A 22,985-nucleotide genomic window follows, 5' to 3' on the forward strand; every position below is an offset into this window, starting at 1 on the left:
GTCCCAATTTGAGACACGAACCGAGACTAAAGGTTATGCTCAAATTCTAAAAGGAAAAAAAGTTATGCTCAAATTTCTTTTTTTTGAATTTTTGTTAAATCTGGTCAAACTACTTATTCAAGAAGTATTAGTGTTACTAAATAATTATTCAATAATATTAGTGTTAATAAATAATTATTTCAGTTTTTTTCAATTTTGGTCAAATCTGGTCAAACTGTGGTCAAACATAGTCAAACTATGGTCAAACTTATTATTCAAGAAATATTAGTGTTACTAAATAATTATTGTTTTTTAGAATAATAGTTTCAAACTCAAATAGTGAAACATGTGACTTCATGCTCAAGCTAAACTCCGGAGGGTAATAGGATTGACATCTTACTATTGTCAGGAAAACAACAAATGCGGACTTGGAAACAAGGAGGAATAGAACCCGGAGGTTAAGCGTGCTCAGGCTTGAGTAGTGAGAGGATGGGTGACCGGCAGGGAAGTTAGATGATTTGGAATGATCAAGGGTGATCAGAGATTAGAGGATAAATTGAGCAGTGATGAGGGGGGTGAGGGGTGATTAGAGATTAAATTGTAAAATAATTCGGAAATTTGAAAATCCTGGAAAAAAAATTAATTTAAAAAAAATCAAAAAAATCGTAAAAATACCTTTAGTCCTGGTTGGTGTTACCAACCGGGACTAAAGCTGGAGCTCCAGACAGCGACCACATGGAGGGGCTTTAGTCCGGGTTCATAAAAGAACCGGGACTAAAGGGGTGCCTTTAGTGACGACCCTTTAGTCCCGGTTCAAGAACCGGGACTAAAGGCCCTCACGAACCGACGCGAATGGGGCTTTTTCTACTAGTGTTATTTGCCTTCATGAGAGAAGCCTCTAGTGAAACATGTGGCCCCCGGGTCTAATTTCCATCATATTAGTTTCCGATCTACTATTTTGCAGTCTTTTAATTTAAGATCTATAAACGAAAAAAACCCAAAAATATTTTATCTTTTGTTTACCTATCTCTATCAGATGTCACTTTTGCAAGTGACCGTGAAGGGATTGACAACCCCTTTATCGTGTTGGGTGCAAGTTGTTTGATTGTTTGTGCAGGTATTGGTGGCTTGTGTGTTGTCTCCTACTGGATTGATACCTTGGTTCTCTAACTGAGGAAATACTTATCTCTACTTTGTTGCATCACCCTTTCCTCTTCAAGGGAAAAACCAACGCAAGCTCAAGAAGTAGCAGACAACATATGTAGTTCCATTTCTCTGTCGGTATGTTACTTGCCCGATATTTGATCGTCGGTATCTCCATACCTAGTTCAATCTCGTTTTCGGCAAGTCTCTTTACTCGTTCCATAATACATTATCCCGTAACTAACTCCTTAGTCACTTTGCTTGAAAGCTTCTTATGATGTTGTACTACCGAGAGGGCCCAGAGATACCTATCCATCATACAGAGTGACAAATCCCAGTCTCGATCCATGCCAACTCAATAGACACCTTCGGAGATACCTGTAGATCACCTTTATGATCACCTAGTTATGTTGTGACGTTTGATAGCACACAAGGCATTCCTCTGGAGTCCGGAGTTGCATTATCTTATGGTCGAAGAAACATGTATTTGACATTAAGAAAGCAGTAGCAATAAACTGAACGATCATATGTTATGCTAACGGTTGGGTCTTGTCCATCACATCATTGTCCTAACACTACTAGGAAAAAGCCTAGTAGTAGCGCGGGTTAAAAGCTAGTAGTAGCGCGGGTGCCTGTGCTGCTACTACGGCGCTACAGCTAACTAGTAGTAGTAGTGCGGTGCATCCCGCACTACTAGTACATGTGTTAGTAGTAACCCGTGTTCGACACGCACTACTACTAACTATCTGTAACGCGTGTCTGTGACCCGCGCTACTACTATTAATTTGAAAAACCAAAAAAAAATCTCGACCCCGTGTGTGCTGTCAATCATGCAAGGAGATCTCGACCATGACGCGCACCTCGTGGAAGCCATTGAGGACGGCCGCGGAGGCCAGCCCGGCGTGGGCCAGGAGCTGGAGGACTTGGATCTTGGCATCGTGCATGGAGAGCAGCACCTCGCAGCGGCCGTCGCCGTTGAGGTCGGTGGCGGGAGGCGGTCCACGTCATGCTCGATTGGGAACCCGTCGTTTGACAGGTGGTACCATGCCTCCTGGAATGAGAAGTCACCCTCGTGCTGCCGAAGGAGGAGGGGGATGGTTCAGCTAGGGTTCCGGGTCGAATCGGAGAGGGGGGAAGGAGGAGGAGGGCTGACCTGGAGCGAGAAGAAGACGGTGAACGTGGAGAGGAGGAGGATGCCGAGGTCGCACTTTCGCATCTTGGCGGCGGCGAGGAGCTCAAGTGACCGCCCACCAGAGGGATCTCAGAGAGGGAGGGGGAAGAAAGCAGAGTGTACCAGTGGCGGCAACCGCTGGAGTACGAGGGAGAGAGGAGGAAAGCGAGAGCGGGGGAAAGTGAGGGAGAGAGGAGGGATTCGGCCGAGGATATGGGGATTTCACCTACCTCGTACTTAGTATTGGCGAGGGGTATAAAACCGCGCTACTACTATCAACTTAGTAGTAGCACGGGTTTGTACTCCTCGCTACTACTATGGCATGTCCAGGGAGGGCACGGTAGAGACCGCTTAGTAGTAGCGCGGGTTAAAAACCCGCGCTACTAGTATCAACTTAGTAGTAGCGAGGGGTAAAAACCCGCGCTACTAGTAAGTAGCAGTAGCGAGGGTTATAAACCCTCGCTACTAGTAAGCGTCTGCCTATAAGCTTTTCCCTAGTAGTGTAATGATGTGGTCCCGTTATCAAATGACAACTCATGTCTATGGTTAGGAAACCTGAACCATCTTTGATCAACGAGTTAGTCTAGTAGAGGCTCACTAGGGACATGCTATCTGTTTATGTATCCACACATGTATTTAAGTTTCCGGTCAATACCATTCTAGCATGAATAATAAACCTTTATCGTGAATATGGAAATATGATAATAACAACTTTATTATTGCCTCTAGGGCATATTTCCATCATTTGAATTGATTAAGTTTGATCTCCACCAGAAAGAGCCAACCTTATGATCTCCTGGGAGTTGTCCATTACTATAGTGTGTCTCCCAAATTAAATTAACCCAGGGTATGTCATGCCTATTGAAGAACTTATGGAGGTTTTTCATGAGCAGAGTCTTGTTTTGTGTGTAGATATCCATGACTCCCAAGCCTCCTTGACGTTTGGGTCTACAAACTGTGTGCCATGCAAGTAAAGTTGGTCTGTGATCTTCCAAATCAAGGCTTCTCCATAGACAGTGTATAAAGTACTTATGATCTGTTTCTTGATGGTAATAGGTATGTCTAGGCAACACATGAAGAAAATTGGTAATGATGCAAGCACTAATTTTGACTAGGAGGAACCTTCCTGCCTGAGTCATATAAGTAGAAATACCTGCTAATCTCTTAGCAATTCTGTTGACTAGGGGCAAACATTGTTCCACAGTTGGTTTATAGATTCCTGAAGGTAGACCCAGGTAAGTAAAAGGGGATTGTCCTCTTGCACATTGCAGTGTGTGATTGAAAATATGTATTCTGTCTTCTGCAATGTTTATGGGCACCATGATTGATTTCCCATAATTGACTTTCAGTCCAGTGGCTGAGGCTAATGTGATTAACAAGGCTTTGAGACATATCAACTTCTTTGCATTTGCTTGTATAAGAAACAGTGTATCATCTGCATACTATACTACTGGAAAATCAGGACGGGAGTTGACTTGCAGTGGTGGAGTAATTATACCCAGTCTCATGGCCTTATTAAGTATTGATTGTAGGAGATCAGCAGCCAACACAAAAATCAATGGGGAAAGGGGATCACCCTGCCTCACTCCTCGTCTACAGTAGATTTTTTTGCTAGGGACTCCATTCAACATCACAGCAGATGTGGCAGATGTGAAAATTAAGTGCATCCAGGAAATCCATTTCTTTGCAAATCCCTTTGCTCTGAGTATATCAATAATTGCCTGATGTTCAATAGTGTCAAAAGCTTTCTCAAAATCCAGTTTAATCATTAGCATCTCTTCTTTTGATTTATGACATTGATGGATATATTCATATGCCCAACCAAGGCAGTACTGGATCATTCTAGCTTTGAGGAACCCATGTTGATTGATATGTACCATCTAGAGAATAATTCTTTGTAATCTATTGGCCAGTAGTTTGGTAATTATCTTAAGTACTGCATTGAGCAGTGAGATTGGTCTGAAATCATTGGGTGAGACTGGCACTTCCTTTTTGGAATCAATGTAATGAATGATGTATTGATGCTTTCAAGATTTATATTACCAGCATGAAAAGCCATGATAAGCTCAGTGATATCCACTTTAATGATGTCCCAACAAGCTTTGATGAACTCATTATTAAATCCATCAAGAACTGGAGATTTATCTGTACGAAGGTTTTTTACCACTTCATCAATTTCCTCCTATGTAAATTGCTTCTCAAGATCTTGGAAGATCTTAGGCTCAACTCTATGTTCATATAGATCATTCAAATCAAAGTGCATTGTGTGACCATTAGATTGTCCCAATCTTTTTTAAGGCCTCCCAAAGAATAGTTGTTTTTCCTTCATGGTCAGTAATTTCCACTTGATCATCATTCAGAAGCATACAATTTTATTATGTCTATGATTAAAAGAGGATTTGGTATGAAAGAATTTGGTGTTCTCCTCACCAAACTAAACACCTTTTATTTTCCCTCTTTGCTTCCAATAAATCTTCTAATTATTAAGTACTATCAATAGGAATTCCTTCAGCATAGACCTACAATTCCCTTCAAATACTGAGAGATATCTATATTCCTCAATCAAGTCCCAGTGGAAAATACAAGCATTTAAATCCTCATACTGCTTTATAAGACAGGACAAACTCTTGGCCGACAATTTTAAAGATCTTCTCAAATTCTTAAACTTTGCATTGATTTTTTTTGGCTGGATCAGTGTAACCCACAGGAATATTCCAGGCTGCTTGAACAATGTCTTTGAAAGAGCTGTGTTTCAGCCAATAATTTTCAAACTTGAATACCTTGGACTTGGGAATGTAGTCCAAACCAATATTCCACATTAAACAATGTTTATTTGCGGACCAATTTCAGAAGTGTCGCTTCTATTCATTTCCGTTCTCTAATCTACTAGTCAATTAAGTCTGAACCGAGAACCGAACCTAAATCTCGGTCGACTGAATCTTTGGTTAGGAATTTTCCCGGTGACCAATCGGTCATCCTATTTTGAAAACCAAATTTCTTCAAAAGCTGAAGAACCGAACCGAACGGTTCGGTTACACAGAATGCCAAGCTCTCCAAACACCTCCACTTTCTCCCAGTTGAACATGTGATATTTCTTACACCGAGTCTTCTTGCCAAAGCAATCTTCTCCCAAAACAATCAAATATTTTATTTACTCCCTTTGGCAAGCCATAAAAGTAAAGCATGCACAACGGTTTATATTTTCTAGACTACTTACTCTGGAGCAAAGCCCCGGTCCTTTATTCAAAACCAAATAGTATGTACAGGGGTCAAGTAGTCAGCTACTAAGGGAGGCTGGCAATCTAAGCCAGAAGATTCGGCCTACCACAAGCCTTCACTCTAAAAGAAAGAAGGGTTATATCTTGTACAAATTTACAACACCATGAGCCAAAGGGGCATAGCTCTAAATGTCCTTCCATTTATAACAATCCAGATATTCCAATTCCAAGCAGAGTCGGCATAACCTCGAAGAAAGGAAGATCAAACCTCATGTTTGCCCCGGCAATGCATGGTCTGATCTCAGACCCATGTGGTTGAACTAGCGGGAGAGAAGAGATGAAGTCTGTAACACATTACACATTGGTTAATTGCTCAAAGAAGCAGTGAGCAAAGAGAACATGCCTCCAATGGATACTAATTTTCCTTGCGAATATTCTAATCTCACAAATACACGCCATCATTATTGTAGATTTATGGATGGTTGAGCCTTTGAAGGCAGAATCCAACAACAAATAACATAAGTTTTTCCTCGACATTTGCTTTTGCCCCTCAATTTTATTTTATTTTATTGAAAAAGGAGGATTACCCCCGGCCTCTGCATCAGAATGATGTACATCATCTATACTAATTCAACATTAGAAAACAAGCACAAGGCCTCACTTTATATAGATAAATCGACGAGCTCCACAAGAACACGATTATTGAATACAAAGGTTCAGCAAGCAAAAGGGAAATAGTTCGGGCTGGGCAACAGCTCGCACAGGTAATCTCGACATAAAGAGAAAGAAAACAGGCTACGGAGCCGGGAGCTGCTGGCGAGCCACACCCTCGGCAGGCCAAGAAGGAGCCCATCCAATCCGCCGTGATCCCGACGCCAAGCCAAGCGAGCATCCGCCATTACAGAATCGATCGAGGCTACTAATTCAACATCCTCGACAGTGAACTGAAACTGCCACATCATCCCTTCATTTTATTGCACCCATCCGATTATTAATTTCTTCAAACTAACTGCATGCCATGCATCCAGCATTGGATTATTTGTTCGAACATAGCACCACTTCTCCATCATACGGAAACGGAGGCAGTCACGGTTGCGTTGTTATTGGTAGTCTTAAGCAAGGGTTTTGGGACGGAGTTGAACTTGGCGAACCACTTGGCCGACTTCTTGAGCTTGCGCTTGTTGCCGTCCTTCTTGTCGATGTAGACCAGGCCGAATCGTGAGCTGTAGCCCAGGCTCCATTCGAAGTTGTCGATCAGACCCCACGTGAAGTGGCCCCGCACGTCCGCGCCCTGGCTGAAAGCACAGATACATACATGAAAGCGCGCTTAGCAAGAATTCAACAATGTGTCTGTGTGTATGTATACACATTTGAGTAATCAGTGTGCCATTAGGGTATGTATGTATGTATGTGGGTAAGAGTACAAAATAAGTGAAAAAAAGAGGCAGGGTTTTAGCGTCTGTAGTTACTCTATTGCGTCCTTGACGGCTGAGATGTGACGCTGGAGGTAGTCTAGCCTCTTCCAGTCATCCAAAGGATCTCTCATGGTTGGGTCGCTGTCCACATCAGCGATTCCTGCACACACACAAGTTAAGAAGTAATCCATCACACTTTCTTCAAAAAAAACCTCCCATGAACCATTACATCATATCCATGGATTAGGTTCTTGTCTGATTTAAGGGAACTAGTACCAGTTGAGCACAAAGATTGCTTACACATTAGTGTGTGTCAATCTTCATGAGGATTAGTGTAATGACGTCAGATTTTCAACTAGTTACTTTTGATGTCACTTTTGATGTAATTAGGGGATCATGGAAATTTAACTAGTTACTTTTGATGTCAGATTTTCAACCTTTTTATTAACTAAAAACTAGTACCTAAGCAACCCCTTGACAGAAGGTTTACAGATTTGCTGTAGGTCAACTAAAGTTTGATATGAACCGATGATTGATCATTGGATTACTACAAAATCCAATGCTACACACACACACACACACACACACACACACACAAATGTCACTACTTACCATTCTCAGTGATGAAGATGGGTGGGTTTCCGTATTTCTCCTTCATGATCAGAAGGAGGTCTGTTAGGCCTTTTTGGTACATGTAAATCCAATAAGTCCCTGTCTGCAAATGGGTGTCCAAACTTTTAATTAATAACGAGAAAAAACTTCAGATTTGTTTAAGCTTTACTTCAGAAACAAAGCATTATCATGTCTATGCCACTTAACCTTTTTGTTCAAAAGTTTAACTAGAGTCCTGGCTGACTAGTTCTACCGTAAGAATTTGGTGAAAATAATCTACATTATCACTATCATCATATATGTCGTATGCAAAATTAACCAGGTAGTAGGAAGATACATACTATAGGACCGATGTCATTCCCATCACTCCCTTTAGCTGCTCGAAGAGAAGAAAAAGGTGCAGGATTAGCATGAGGACATGAAATTTCTCAAAGGATCTGTAAAGTACTAAGGTTTGTCCTCAACCATATTTTCTTACTTTCTGAACTGGCGTAAGCGTCGTCGGTGTTCAGCTTTGGCGTAAAGTCTGATGAAATGTCAACATGCTTGGAGAACCTGGAGGTGTAATAGTTGAGCCCCATGATGTCACATGAGGACGCTAGCTTCTCCTGCTCCTCCTTAGTGAACATGGGTAGACGATGTCCAATCAGTGATCTCATGGAGAAGGGGTAGTCACCACGAACAACTGGCTCCAGGAACCATCCGAGGTTGTAGTCGATGGATCTTTCCCGGGCCTGGTCGTCGAGGAAGGAGTCTTGGAATGGCTCGTAACCCATTACATCAAAGGCCATCCCTATCTTGGAATCCCCATGCTGCAGTTGGTCCATCAATATAACTAAATTAAATACACAAATACATACGACTAGTTGTTGCTTGTTTATTAGATAATGTAGATGTCTCTCTTTGTGTATGTACCTTGTTGTAACAAGCTTTGAACAGCTCAACAGCCTCAGCATGAGCTAAGAGGATGTGGTGACCAGCAGTGTATGGCTCTCTGAGCGAGTCTCCTTTTGGGACGGCACAATCCATCCCTGGCGAGCACCTCCCAGGAGCATGAATCCCCTCACCATAGGAGAAACAACAATATGTATGTGGCTTGTTAAAGGTGAACCAGTTCTTCACCCTGTCGCCGAAGTTCTTAAAGCACACCTCGGCGAATTGTTTGTAATCATCTCTGGAAAAAAAAACCAAACCCGAGCGATGTTCAACAAAATTGTTTCTTAGCTTAACAATAAGTACTCCCTCCGTTCGGAAATACTTGTCATTAAAATGAATAAAAGGGGATGTATCTAGATGTATATTAGTTTTAGATACATTCCTTTTTATCCATTTTGATGACAAGTATTTCCGGACGGAGGGAGTAGTTATGTTAGTTTACTGATGCATCATTGAATGACAGTACAACATTGTTTGTGTTCTGAAAAGAAACGTTTTTCTACTCATGGTCCAATAATGGCCTTCCTCCAATCGAATTTAACAATATTATAGTTCGTAGTTTTTATACATATTGTAATTGCAATTACTGATCTTTCTTTAGACCATTTTCTTACAAATCAATTTTCTTTTGTTTGCTGCATACTTACACAATCTGCCTATTTAAGAAGCTGCCGTACTTGTCCTCCAGTGCTTGAGGAGTGTCCCAGTGCCAAATTGTAACATATGGCACTATGTCTGAGTTTCAAAAAACAAATAATTATTTGTGCAAGCCCTTGCGAGTCTGACTCATTAAGCACTAATCAAACAAAGAAGAAAATGGTTTTCACCGTTATCTATCAGCGAGTTGATCAGCTTATTGTAGTAGTCGATGCCTGCCTGGTTTACTTTTCCCGTCCCATCTGAAAGCCATAGTAAACATGTGCTGAAATTAGGACCCAAATATTATAACAAGTCTTATCGGCTGCGTCTAATTTGTAGAGGACATCTTTATTGTTCCTAACTTATTCACCATACAAAATATACATGGTTATTTTGTATTTACCTGGCAGTATTCTGGACCAAGCGATGGAGAACCTATACACTTTCATGCCCATGTCCTTCAGCGCTTTGACATCCTCCTGTCAGCCATAAATGATGACATGAATAATGATGACAACGTATTGTCATGCATATCTTTATTTTTATTAGAAGTGCATATTCCAAATGGTTTTTCCAAAAAAAAAAATGCAACGACATAACATCAATGCTGTCATAAGATTTGTTAGATTTTTGTTTGGAAAAACCATTGGTCCCGTCGGAGTACTTACTTCATATAGATGGTAGGAGTTTGCTGCAACGTCCCCATTGGTCTTGTCGGATATGCGCTCTGTTCGTATATATACACATAAAATTAAGGAGAAGGACGCACGAAAGAATAATATGATATATATGTTTATTACACTCAAAAGGTATATGTTACCAGGATATGTGTGGCAGAAGTGGTCCCAAGTGCTTGGCCCCTTGCCATCTTCATTCCAAGCACCTTCAATCTAAACGGATGACGACATATATAACATTTTGTGCAATCGAACAACCCACTAAACATGCATTTTGACATCATGTTTTCCCTTAGGTATTCGTTATCATTGAAACAGTTGACACCATTATTTTCTTTTAAATTAACAGATATACGGTTGTGCAAGAAAATAATTAGTACCTGGTACGCTGAAGTGGAGGCACCAAAGAGGAAGTCCTTGTTGAACCAGTCCCTTTTAGGGATTTGCCGGGGCTTGAGCTTAGTGAACACAGGCCCAATGGGCTCTGCTGGCTTTGACGGTGTGCCTGCCCTGATGGTGAGGTTACAGTGTTAGAGTTATAATATAAGTCATGCATGTACCCCTTTGTATTTATCCCGTTGTATAAACGGTTTCCTGCATATGTTCCACACCTGTACATGTATATATATCGGCCTATGGCCTCATGGGAATACAAGTTGCATATTTCCTAACATGGTATTAGAGCTAGGTCAATTTTTTGCACGCTGCAACTCGTGCGATTGATCCATCTGATCGATTTCCACCTGATCGATCTCCAACCGAACCGGGCCGCTCGAAGCTCATCCTTCTCGATCGAAACAGGGCCCCGCCCCGCAGGTCTTCGGCCCCGATCTCCTCCCGCTTCCGTCCGGCCCGGATCTCCTGCTGCTCTCGTCCGGCTGCCCCTCCCGTCCGGCCCCGGTCCCGTTCGTCCCCGGGTGCTGTCGATCCGGCTGGATCGCACCTCCAGCCAGTACTGCCTCCAGCCCGATCGTCCTACTTCCGCTTGCCGTTGGTGTCCCAGCCGGCCCCAAGCAATGAAGGTCCTCCCTCCAGCCGGCCCCAAGCAACGCAGGTCCTCCCTCCAGCCGGCCCCGCCTGCCCAGGACTCCCGCAGCCCTGCTCCAGCCGGCCCCGCCTGCTCTCTCTCGTCAGATTCCACAAAAAATGTCTGCTGCATCGGGCTATGTTGCTGTCCCTCGCTATCCGGTGATCTTTCATGGTACTAACTACACCGAGTTCACTGGCTTTATGCGCATTCACATGCGTGGCATCCGTCTCTGGGGTGTTCTTTCTGGCGAGGTCTGCTGTCCGCCGCGTCCGGTTCCTCCAGTTGCCCCTACTCCGCCGACTCCACTGGTTCTTTCTACGGATGCTAATCAGGCCGCCAAGGATGCGGCTAAGCTTGCTGATGAGGCTGCTGATCGTGCTTATGATGAGAGGGTTTTGGCTTATGAGGAGGCTCTTCAGACGTATCATGGTGCTTTGTCTGTTTACATCCAGTGGCTTGATGATGATGCTCGTGCTGCAGCTGTTCTCACTGCTAGTGTTCTGCCTCAGTTTGCTTCTGAGATTCTGGGTCTTCCTACTGTCTTTTAGATGTGACCTGTCTTCGTCAGCGCTATGAGCCCTCTGGTGATGTCTTATACCTTTCTGTGGTTCGTCAGGAGCATGCTCTTCAGCAGGGTGACTCTACTGTTGATGATTTCTATCGACAGAGTTCTGCTATCTGGCACCAACTTGATTCTCTCCACAGTGCTGGTTGTCGTACTTGCCCCTGTTGCCAGGCTGTCCAGGCTAATTTGAAGTTTCATCGCGTCTATGAGTTCCTGTCTCGGCTCCCTAAGGAGTTTGAGCCCCGGCGTGCTCAGTTGTTTGCTCGTGGCCGTATTTCTCTCATGGAGGCGCTTTCAGAGATACGTGCTGAGGAGACTCGCTTACGTGGTGCTGGTTTGCTGGAGGTTCCCTCTGTGCTCGCTACTCGGGCTTCTTCCACTCCACCTGCTGCACCAACCCCTTCTCGCTCGAGTGCTCCGCCGCTCTTGCCCACTCCTTCTGGAGGCTCAGGTGGCCCCCGTCCACATTGTGACTACTGCAACAATGATGGTCATATTGAGTCCTAGTGCTACACGAAGCGGAAACACCTGCGCAAGGCACGATCATCATCTTCAGGGACTTCGGCATCTCCCTCGGCAGCTTCAGCCATTGCTTTGACAGAGCAGGATATTCTAAGACTTAAGCGTCTGCTCGCGGCTTCAGGTTCTTCCTCGATGGGTACTGCTGGTTCTGTGACTGATGCTTTCCGCACTGAGCAACCAACCTCTACACAGTCAGGTACATCCCCATGGGTTCTGGACTATGGAGCTTCTTTTCATATGTCTTCTCATTCTTCCACTATGACGCCCGGGTAGTCAAGCTACAGTAACCCTATGGTAATGATGCCATGTCACCACGATTACCGTTGATAATCTTGTATTAGTTCAGAACCGATCCATATTCAAATTTGAATTAAAGTCAAACAATAAAAGTTTTCAATTGTCAAATCTAAAATGTTCAAATTGCAGAAAATAAATCATAGATGATTATGGTGGAGAAACCGCACCTATATATAATGTTTAAGTACTACAAGATGAATAAAACAGTAGCAAAAACAATTATTTAAATTCCTTTTGTAATTAATAAAATTTCAAACTAATTTATCTGAGGACTAGACCTTTTGTGACTATGGACTAAGCTGAAATACTAATTTAGATAATAAGTGTATATTTTACCAAAACTAAGAAAAAATAGGAAACAAAACTAAATCAAAAAAAGGTGAAATAAATAAAAAAAGGGTGAAACCAAAACAAAACAAAAGAACCCCCCCCCCCCCCCCGGCTTCCCATGGGCCTTGGCCCGTCCCATCCAATCGGCCTACTTGGCCCAACCGGCCCCCTCCCTGGCCTATACCTGGTCAACCCCGACCGAAACCCTAACCACTCCTCCCCAGCCGCCCCACTCCCCACTCCTCCCCTGATCCACCTCGTCTCCCCACCTCGCCCCGAGTGAATCTGGATCGGGGCAACCGACGCCCCCGACCCCGCCCGTCGCACGCCCTGTCGCGCCTCCATCCTCCTCCACGGCGTCACCTCACCGGCGCCGCTTCGCCACCGGATCGCCACGTCTCCCCCACCTCTGCTTCGCCAGGACCGCCACTGCGCTCCCCCGTCCTCCTCTAGACCCCGCCGCCCCGATGCCGTGCCGTCGTCCATCGCCCTCGACGCGCCACCTCGCCGCATTCGACCTCGTCTTTGCCCACGGCCACCGCATGACCTCACGGTCGATCTACTTCGCCGGAGCCTCCCCACCGGTCCGCCTCCTCGCCGCACGTCGTCCCTGACGACCTCCTCGACCCTCGCTGCCCGAATCCCTACCGCCCCTGTGAGCTCCCCCTCTCCCTCTCCTCGTCGAACCTCGCGCTCGTCGCGCTCCCACTCGCCCCGTGCCCCGCTTCCACCTCTAGCCCTGTGGGCTACCGCCGTTTCGGCGGCCAGCTCCAGCGCCCGCCGCGCACTCTCTCCTCCTCGCTGCCGTCCTGTTCGTCCACCACGCCAGCCACAGCCCCCTGCTCTGCTCGGCCGCGACCGTTGCGCCCGCTGCACCCGCCACCACCTTCGGCGTCCAGCGCCGGCGTCACACCGGCTCCCTGGAGCGTTCTTCCCCCCCCCCCCCCCCCCCCCGTTCGGGCGGGTCCGCCGCCCCGATTCGCCCGTCGCCCGCTAAGCCACTGGGCCCATGACATGAGGGCCCCACGCCCCCTGAACGTTTTAAAAAAAGAAGAATTAAAAATAAATAGATAAATAAGTAAATACAAATATTAATTAATTAATTAATTAACTTAATGAAATCCTGATTAGTTAACTAGTTAAATTTACTTAACCTGCTAATTAAACTAAGTAATTGTTAATTAGTTATTAGTCTATGGCAGAATGGACTCGCGCGTCAGTTTGACCAGTCAACACCTCGGTTGACTGCTGACGTCATGATGACGTCAGCATACACTATTCTGGATGGAAAAACTTAGTACATGAAAGTTGCTCAGAACAACGAGACGAATCCAGATACGCAGCCCGTTCATCCGCCACACATCCTAGCATAGCAAACACGCAACTTTCTTCCTCCGGTTCATCTGTCCGAAAACGCGGAACACCGGGGATACTTTCCTGGATGTTTCCCCCTTCGCCAGTATTACCTCCTACTGCCTTAGGTCACCTCTAGCACCGCGTATTGCCGCGTCTCGCTTTGTGATGCTTTGATTGCTCTGTTATTTATTGTGTTCCCCCTCCGTTACTTCTTTCTGGTAGACCCCGAGACTACCGGCGACCCCAGTTCGACTACGGAGTTGATGACCCTACTTGCTAGAGCAACCAGGCAAGCCTCCCCCCTGATCACCAGATATCGCCTATTCTTCTCTATACTGCTTGCATTAGAGTAGTGTAGCATGTTACTGTTCGGTTACTCCTATTCTGTTGCATAGCCTGTCATTGTTGCTACAGTTGTTGATACATTACCCGCAATCCTAAATGCTTAGTATAGGATTCTAGTTATCATCATTGGCCCTACATTCTTGTCAGTCTGCCTTGCTATACTCTCGGGCCGTGATCACTTGGGAGGTGATCACGGGTAAATACTATACATATATACATACTATACAGATGGTGACTAAAGTCGGGTCAGCTCATTGAGTACTCGCAAGTGATTCCGATGTGGGGGCTGGAAGGACAGGTGGATCCATCCCGGTAGAGGTGGGCCTAGGTTCCCGACGGCCCCCAATTGTTACCGCGTATTGCGACAGGGCGGGTTGAGACCACCTAGGCAAGAGGTGGGCCTGGCATTGGTCGGTGTTCGCGGTTACTTCATAATAACAGGCTTAACGAGATCTTGGTATTTGATCTGAGTCTGGCCATTGGCCTATACGCACTAACCAACTACGCGGGGAAGATATGGGCACTCGACGTCGTGGTATCAGCCGAAGCCTTCGTGACGTCAGCGACTGAGCGGCGCGCGCCGGGTTGGACTGCGTTAACGCAACTTCCTTTGTAATGGAGGTTGCTAGGTCGGCTTCCGGCCGCCCACGCAACGTGCAGGTGTGCAATGTGCGATGGGCCCAGACCCCTGCGCGCATAGGATTTAGACCAGCGTGCTGACCACTCTGTTGTGCCTAGGTGGGGCTGTGACGTGTTGATCTTCCGAGGCCGGGCATGACCCAGGAATGTGTGTCCGGCCAAATGGGATCGAGCGTGTTGGGTTATGTGGTGCACCCCTGCAGGGAAGTTTATCTATTCGAATAGCCGTGTCCCTCGGTAAAAGGACGACCCGGAGTTGTACCTTGACCTTATGACAACTAGAACCGGATACTTAATAAAACACACCCAGACAAGTTCCACAGACAATCTGGTGATCACTTTTCCACAGGGTGACGAGGGGAGGATCGCCTGGTAGGATTATGCTATGCGATGCTACTTGGAGGACTTTAGTCTACTCTCTTCTACATACTGCAAGACGGAGGCTGCCAGAAGCGTAGTCTTCGATAAGACTAGCTATCCCCCCTTATTCTGGCATTCTGCAGTTCAGTCCACCGATATTGCCACTTTACACATATACCCATGCATATGTAGTGTAGCTCCTTGCTTGCGAGTACTTTGGATGAGTACTCACGGTTGCTTTTCTCCCTCTTATCCCCCCTCCCTTCTACCTGGTTGTTGCAACCAGATGTCGGAGCCCAGGAGCCAGACGCCACCGTCGATGACGACTCCTACTACACCGGAGGTGCCTACTACTACGTGCAGCCCACTGACGATGACCAGGAGTAGTTTAGGAGGATCACAGGCAGGAGGCCTGCGCCTCTTTCGATCTGTATCCCAGTTTGTGCTAGCCATCTTATGGCACTTGTTTAACTTATGTCTGTACTCAGATATTGTTGCTTCCTTTGACTCGTCTATGATCGAGCACTTGTATTTGAGCCCTCGAGGCCCCTGGCTTGTATTATGATGCTTGTATGACTTATTTTACTTTTAGAGTTGTGTTGTGATATCTTCCCGTGAATCCCTGATCTTGATCGTACACATTTGCGTGCATGATTAGTGTATGATTAAATCGGGGGCGTCACATCCACTTTGTCCTCTCTTCGATCGCTGGATTCTCCTGTTCATGTTTTCACTACTTATGGTACTCCACTTTCTGTTGCTAGTAGAGGCAATCTTTCCACTCCTTATTATGTTCCTGATGTTGCTCATGTTCCTCGACTTACCATGAATCTGTTTTCTGCTGGTCAACTTACTGATTCTGGTTGTCGCGTCATCCTTGACGTTGACTCTTGTTCTGTCCAGAACCGTCGCACGCACAGTTTGGTTGGGGCTGGCCCTCGCCGTCGTAATTCTCAGGGTCTTTGGGACTTGGACTGGCTTCATGTTACTTCCGCTACCACCACCATCGCCAGTTCCTCCGCTTCTGTCGCCTCCATTACTGGTTCCTTCAAGCAGTGGCATCATCGACTTGGTCATCTCTGTGGTTCTCGGTTGTCGTCTTTAGTTCATCGAGGTCTTCTAGGGTCTGTCTCAGGAGATTTCTCTTTAGAGTGTCAGGGTTGTCGTCTTGGCAAGCAGATTCAGTTACCATATTCACATAGTGAGGCAGTGTCTAAGCGTCCCTTCGATTTAGTCCATTCTGATGTATGGGGTCCGGCTCCTTTCGCTTCGAAAGGTGGTCATAAATACTATATTATTTTCATAGATGATTTTCTCTCGTTACACATGGCTTTATTTCATGACTTCTCGTAGTGAGGTGTTGTCTATTTATAAGCATTTTGCTGCCATGGTTCATACTCAGTTCTCTTCACCTATTCGTGTCTTTCGTGCTGACTCCGCTGGCGAGTATATCTCTAAGATGTTGCTTTGTGTTCTTGCTGAGCAAGGAACTCTCTCTCAATTCTCTTGTCCTGGTGCTCATGCTCAAAATGGTGTGGCTGAGCAAAAGCATCGACATCTTCTTGAGACGGCTCGTGCATTGATGATTGTTGCCTCTCTCCCGCCTCATTTTTGGGCTGAGGCTGTCTCCACCTCCACCTATTTTATCAATATACAGCCTTCTGCTGCTCTATAGGGTGGTGTTCCTTTCGAGCATCTTTTTGATCGTTCTCCCAATTATTCGATGCTTCGTTTGTTTGGTTGTGTTTGCTATGTTTTTCTTGCCCCTCGCGAATGCACCAAACTGACCGCTCAGTCTGTTGAGTGTGTCTTCTTAGACTACAGTGATGAGCATAAGGGCTATCGTTGTTGGGATCCTATCGGTCGTCGGATGCATATCTCTTGAGACGTGACTTTTGATGAGTCTCGTCGCTTCTACCCACGCCCATCTTCATCGACTCTTTCAGTGGAGGATATTTCTTTCCTCACTTTTCCTGACTCACCTATCACCCCCGTCGAGCCTGTGCCTATTCGTTCCACTCCTTCTGCTTTCTCCACCTCTAGTTGATTTGCAGCCACCATCTTCCCCGGTCTCCTCGCCTAGCATGTCACCGGATTCTACACCTTCATCTCCGGTGACTTCTTCGTCGCCACCCCTCGATTCTCCCTTGGCGATTCCTCCTTCTATTGTTCCCTCTTTTCCTCAGCAATACACTCGTCGTTCCCGACCTGTGGATGCCTCTATGGATGAGTTGTCATCTTCCTCTCAGCCTACTTATGGCTTGCGTTCTCGTCCTCGTCCTCCTGTTGATCGCTTTGGATTTCCCACCGCTGGTGCTGCTGTTCTTGAGCCGACTTCTTATCGTCAGGCTGTTGTTCATCCTGAATGGCAGTTTGCGATGGCAGAGAAGATTGCTGCTCTTGAACGCACTGGTACCTGGGATCTTGTTTCTCTTCCTCCCGGAGTCCGTCCCATCACTTGTAAGTGGGTCTACAAGGTTACGACTCGCTTCGATGGTTCTCTTGAGCGTCACAAAGCTCGTCTTGTGGCTCGTGGTTTTTAGCAAGAGCATGGTCATGATTATGACGAGACTTTTGCTCCTGTGGCCCATATGACCATTGTTCATACACTTCTTGTTGTTGCTTCTGCACACCACTGGTCTATATCTCAGCTTGATGTTAAGAATGCCTTTCTTAATGGTGAGCTGCGTGAGGAGGTGTACATGCAGCCACCACCTGTGTATTCTGTTCCTGATGGCATGGTATGTCGTCTTCGTCGCTCTCTCTATGGCCTTAAGCAAGCCCCCCGCGCCTGGTTTGAGCGTTTTGCCTCTGTGGTCACTGACGCTGGTTTTTCAGCAAGTGCTCATGATCCAACATTGTTTATTCACCTTTCTCCTCGTGGTCGGACTCTTCTTCTTCTCTATGTTGATGACATGATCATCACTAGGGATGACCCCGAGTATATTGCCTTTGTAAAGGCCCGTCTTAGTGAGCAGTTTCTTATGTCTGTTCTTGGACCTCTTCGCTACTCTCTTGGGATGGAAGTCTCTTCTTCCTCTGATGGCTTTTTTATATCCCAGGAAAAGTATATCTAGGATCTTCTTGCTCGTGTTGTTCTTACTGACGAGCGCATTGTTGAGACTCCTATGGAGCTCAATGTTCACCTCCGTGCTACTGATGGTGATCCTCTCCCTGACCGGACGCGTTATCGTCATCTTGTTGGCAGTCTTGTCTATCTAGCTGTCACTCGTCCGGACCTCTCTTATCCGGTTCATATTCTGAGTCAGTTTGTCTCTGCTCCCACATCGGTTCACTATAGTCATCTCCTTCGTGTTCTCCAATATCTTCGGGGCACGATCTCTCACCGTCTATTCTTTCCTTGCTCCAGTTCTTTACAGCTTCAGACCTATTCGGATGCTACGTGGGCTAGTGATCCTTCAGAACCGTTCACTTTGTGCTTACTGTGTTTTTCTTGGTGGTTCTCTCATTGCCTGGAAGACAAAGAAACAGATTGCAGTTTCCCGTTCGAGTGCCGAGGCTGAGTTGCGAGCAATGGCTCTTTTGACGACAGAGGTGACTTGGTTACGGTGGTTACTTTAGGATTTGGGTGTTTCTGTCACTACACCAACTCTGCTCTTATCTGACAGTACAGGTGCTATTAGCATTGCGCGGGATCCTGTGAAGCATGAGCTCACCAAGCATATTGGTGTTGATGCTTTTTATGTGCGCGCTGGTGTGCAGTATCAGGTTATTGCTCTTCAGTATGTGCCTTCCGAGTTACAGTTGGCGGATTTCCTGACGAAGGCCCAGACTAGAGCACAACATGGTTTTTATCTCTCCAAACTCAATGTTGTTCATCCACCATAAGTTTGAGGGGGGTGTTAGAGTTATAATATAAGTCATATACCCCTTTGTATTTATCCCGTTGTATAAGGGGTTTCCTGCATATGTTCTACACATGTACATGTATATATATCGGCCTATGGCCTCATGGGAATACAAGTTGCATATTTCCTAACAACAGAACCTTCCCTTGCTCTTCTGTGACGAAGCAGCAGACCGGAGCCATAGGTTCTCACTGTTGTGTCCTGCACGGGGCTAAGGTGGGTGGTGGGATTCAGGGTAGCAGCAGTAAGTAGAGCCATCTCTTGCTAGCAGCTGCCTGAAAGTGTTGTGGGCAGCTTGAGGAGTGAGTTCCCTTGCAGGCTTATGCATCTATTTATAGATGAGGATGGAGAATCTGTCAAGTGGGGCTGGTGGTGGGATGAGAATGAAGCTACGGCTAGAACCCTAAGACACAAGGCAGGGACGCCACTGAGTTGGCTAACCTGGTGGGAGCTCTTTGTAACTTACCACCATGCATTCCTGTAGCCCACAAAAAAATTGGCAGAGGAGCTTATCTCCATGGGTCAAATGCAACAAAAAAAAAGGTAGCGCTTTGTACATAAATTAAAGAGAACAGTGAAAAGTTGTACCTATAGACATTCGAATGGCACACATATAAATTTGAACACACTAAGTTAAAGAGAAATGGCCAAACTCGGCTCTTTAAATATCAATCTCTCTACCCGAATCTGACATGCTGAAATTCTTCTTATCTTAAGCTAATTAACAGTAGTTTCAAAATCTTAAGCATGTAATATGTTCGGCAATTGGTTTCGGGGTATTGACAAACAATTTTTTACACACATTCTTGTGGGGCCGGGCGGCTACCTTATGTTAGGCAGTGTGCCCTATCAGGAATGACCTGGTTTTTAATAATAAATTTATTTCATATCCTTTGCAGGTTATTCATGCATGTAAGCGATAGCTACGTACATGGTCTATCCTGCAGAGGCCAGAGGACAGAAATATTTTTATGGTGGCGCCTACCTGGCTAGAGCATACGGCCAGGGAGGTTTCTCCATTCATGGATGGTGGAGTAATCTCCGGATAGGATCTACCCCACCTTAGGTTGGACTTTTTATTATTGTTGTAGAACAATATTTTATTTTTGGTTGTGTTGGACGTGTTAGTTGTGTGCATCGTGCTACGCTTAAGATGAGCTTTCTTTTTAATGTGGTTGTATCACCTCGATAAGTCAATTGAATGAAATGTCCTTTATTGAAAAAAATGCTAATTAATGATAGACAAAAGGCTTGACTTGACTCTACCTCCTATAGAAAGTAAATAAAGCAAAGTTGATGGGTATTGGGCCATCTCTCGCTGAGCGTATATGGGCGGTGCAGGCGGATCTGCATATTTGGGATCGCGATATTCTTAAGGGACCGAAAAAAGAATTTACAAACTAAAAAAAGAACTAGAAAGGCTGCGGAGGGGACCTATGTGTGCGAAGTCTCAAGCGTGACAAAAGGAGATTCTTGTCGTCATTGAAACTCTGTCGGAACAAGAGGAGATTTACTAGCTACAACGTGGTCGCGCAAACTGGCTATTGCATGGGGATCGTAGCACCTCCTTTTTTCATAATGCGGCAACGGCCAGAAAGAAAAGAAATCAGATTAAAAAATTGCTTGATGATAATGGGCTATGGGTGCAAGGTACAGAGATGAAGAATCACATTACGTCAGAAGTTTCCCATCCTAACTCGGAGGTTCTATCTCTTGTCCAATGAAAAGTGACCGATGAAATGAATGATGCTCTTCTAGCCCCCTATACGGTCGAGGAGGTTCGAAAGGCCCTATTTGATATTGGTGATTTAAAAGCGCCAGGTCCCGTCGGCCTCCATGCTATTTTTTACAAAGTATTTTGGTCTATGTCGGGAGATGACTTGACTGAAGAGGTTCTTCAAGCGGTAAATACTTGTTCTATACCAAATGGGTGGATGATACTGCAATTGTAATGATCCCAAAGATTAACTCTCCTGAAAAGGTAACCCAATTTAGACCAATCAGCTTGTGCAATGTGGTGTATAAGGTTATTTCAAAAATTATTGCTGCTCGTCTAAAGATAATCCTATCAGATATTATTAGCCCAACTCAGAGTGTCTTTGTGCCTGGAAGATTGATTACAGACAATATATTGGTGGCATATGAATGTTTCCATACAATAAAAAACAAAAGGGCGGGTAAAGAGGGTTTGTGTGCCATCAAATTAGATATGCACAAAGCATATAACCGAGTGGAGTGGTGTTTCTTAAAGGAAATTATGCGGAAGTTGGGTTTCAAAGAGATTTGGGTGAACTTAATTATGAAATGTGTATCCTCTGTGGAGTACCGGGTCCATATTAATGATGATGAGACGGAGAGTTTTAAACTAACTAGAGGATTGAGGTAGGGAGATCCCCTTTCTCCCTACTTATTCTTGTTATGTAAAAAGGGTTTGACCGCCCTTTTAGCTAATGCGGAGGAGAATGGAAACATTTCCGGTATAAAGGTATGGGTCGTACCAATGTCAATCCTATTTTGGGTAAGATTTGGAAATTATCGTGTCCTGCAAAGGTAAAAATATTTATCTGGCGAACGTTGCATGGAACTCTACCATGTCGTGTTACACTTGCCAATAGACATATGAAAGTTTCGCCTCTTTGTCCATCATGCTCAAATGGGCAAGAAGATACAAAACACATCTTGTTTTTGTGTCAGAAGGCAAAAGAGGTTTGGGGTAAGCTGGGGATGTACGAGGTAATTAAGAAAGCTTGTGTTATTGATCGTGCGGGTGAGCCGGTTATTGAATTCTTACTTCTTATGACGCACCAAGAACTATCTATATGAGGTTGCCAGAATGCAAGTGAATTAATCGCGATAACCACTTGGTATTTATGCTGGGAGAGACGCATGTTGGTTCATGAAGGAAAGTCTCAAGATTGGAACCAGATTTTGATGGGGGTTCGTGCTATAACAACAAACTATGTGAATGCCCACTTCCCTAGTGCGACTAGTAGAAAAGAAGGATGGAGCCGATCTCCTATGGGTTTTGTTAAACTAAATGTTGATGCTTCTTTTGACCATGATCTACTCAGGGGCACGACAGGTGCTGTAGTCAGAGATGACAAAGAAAAATTCATTGTTGGCGGAAATTAGAAGATCGATTGTTGTGCTGATGTACTAACAGCAGAAGCGATGGCTCTGAGGCTTGATTTAATTCTTGCACAAAAGGCGGGATGCAATCGTCTTATTATTAACTCTGATAATATGAAAGTCATTGACACAATGAAAAATGGAGGACAATCGGCAGGAGTTGCGGCGGCGGTCTTCGAGGATTGCTACTTCATGGCATGTGATTTTCCGTTGACTAGATTTGAACATTGTAATAGGATAGCTAATAAGGTTGCTCATGAACATGATAGGCTAGCGAAAGTTTCTGTAACTAGAGATTGGTTTGAGGAGCCTATGGAGAATATTGCACCTCTTCTTATAGACGACGTAACCATTAGTTCCAATTAATAAAGTGCATGTTTTCTTTAAAAAAAGAGTAAAAAGTATATATGTTTAGCTTGGAATCCATCTCTACATGCAAGTATTAAGATTTCATAAACTTGTTTTTCATAACTTTTAGTGCATCAATCCATTAGCTTAACTTAGCAATGTAACCAATGCTAGCTCCGCCCCCGATGAGATCTATTGTGTTTGCTAGAGAAATACACACATTTTGCAGTTCGAAATTATCTAAAGTAAGTAACCCTTAATTGTATATATCCCATCATACTACCCTATAGAAGAAAGAAAAGACCCTAAATCCACATCATTCATTTATCTGACAAGTATTTCCAAACAGAGGGAGTACATTATCAGAATAGTCTAGCCCCCTAAATTTGCATCTAAATCATGTGC

General features: G+C 44.9%; 1 protein-coding gene across 1 annotated transcript; it reads right to left on the bottom strand.

Annotated features, from left to right (window-relative positions):
- Positions 1–6,562: 6,562 nt before the first annotated feature.
- LOC123039689 (4-hydroxy-7-methoxy-3-oxo-3,4-dihydro-2H-1,4-benzoxazin-2-yl glucoside beta-D-glucosidase 1a, chloroplastic-like) lies at positions 6,563–13,020 on the bottom strand. The gene is made up of 13 exons (XM_044462738.1): positions 12,804–13,020; positions 10,171–10,316; positions 9,934–10,003; positions 9,782–9,840; positions 9,517–9,592; positions 9,302–9,373; positions 9,122–9,209; positions 8,454–8,712; positions 8,017–8,350; positions 7,880–7,914; positions 7,539–7,641; positions 6,981–7,086; positions 6,563–6,806 (listed from the first exon to the last, which is right to left on the bottom strand). The coding sequence occupies exons 1-13, from the start codon at positions 13,018–13,020 to the stop codon at positions 6,578–6,580; spliced, it is 1,794 nt and encodes a 597-aa protein (XP_044318673.1). The 3' UTR covers positions 6,563–6,577.
- Positions 13,021–22,985: the final 9,965 nt, after the last annotated feature.

This window comes from Triticum aestivum, chromosome 2B (genome assembly GCF_018294505.1).
Source record: "Triticum aestivum cultivar Chinese Spring chromosome 2B, IWGSC CS RefSeq v2.1, whole genome shotgun sequence".
Lineage (NCBI taxonomy): Eukaryota > Viridiplantae > Streptophyta > Magnoliopsida > Poales > Poaceae > Triticum > Triticum aestivum.

What these genes read in the sequence shown, in the direction of transcription:
- LOC123039689 (XM_044462738.1), bottom strand. Translation starts at nt 13,020, where the DNA reads ATGGACGACGGCACGGCATCGGGGCGGCGGGGTCTAGAGGAGGACGGG. An exon ending in TCAAAGCTTGTTACAACAAG is followed by an intron (nt 8,351 to 8,453) that starts GTACATACACAA and finishes GACCAACTGCAG; the next exon opens with CATGGGGATTCCAAGATAGG. An exon ending in CGCTTACGCCAGTTCAGAAA is followed by an intron (nt 7,915 to 8,016) that starts GTAAGAAAATAT and finishes CTCTTCGAGCAG; the next exon opens with CTAAAGGGAGTGATGGGAAT.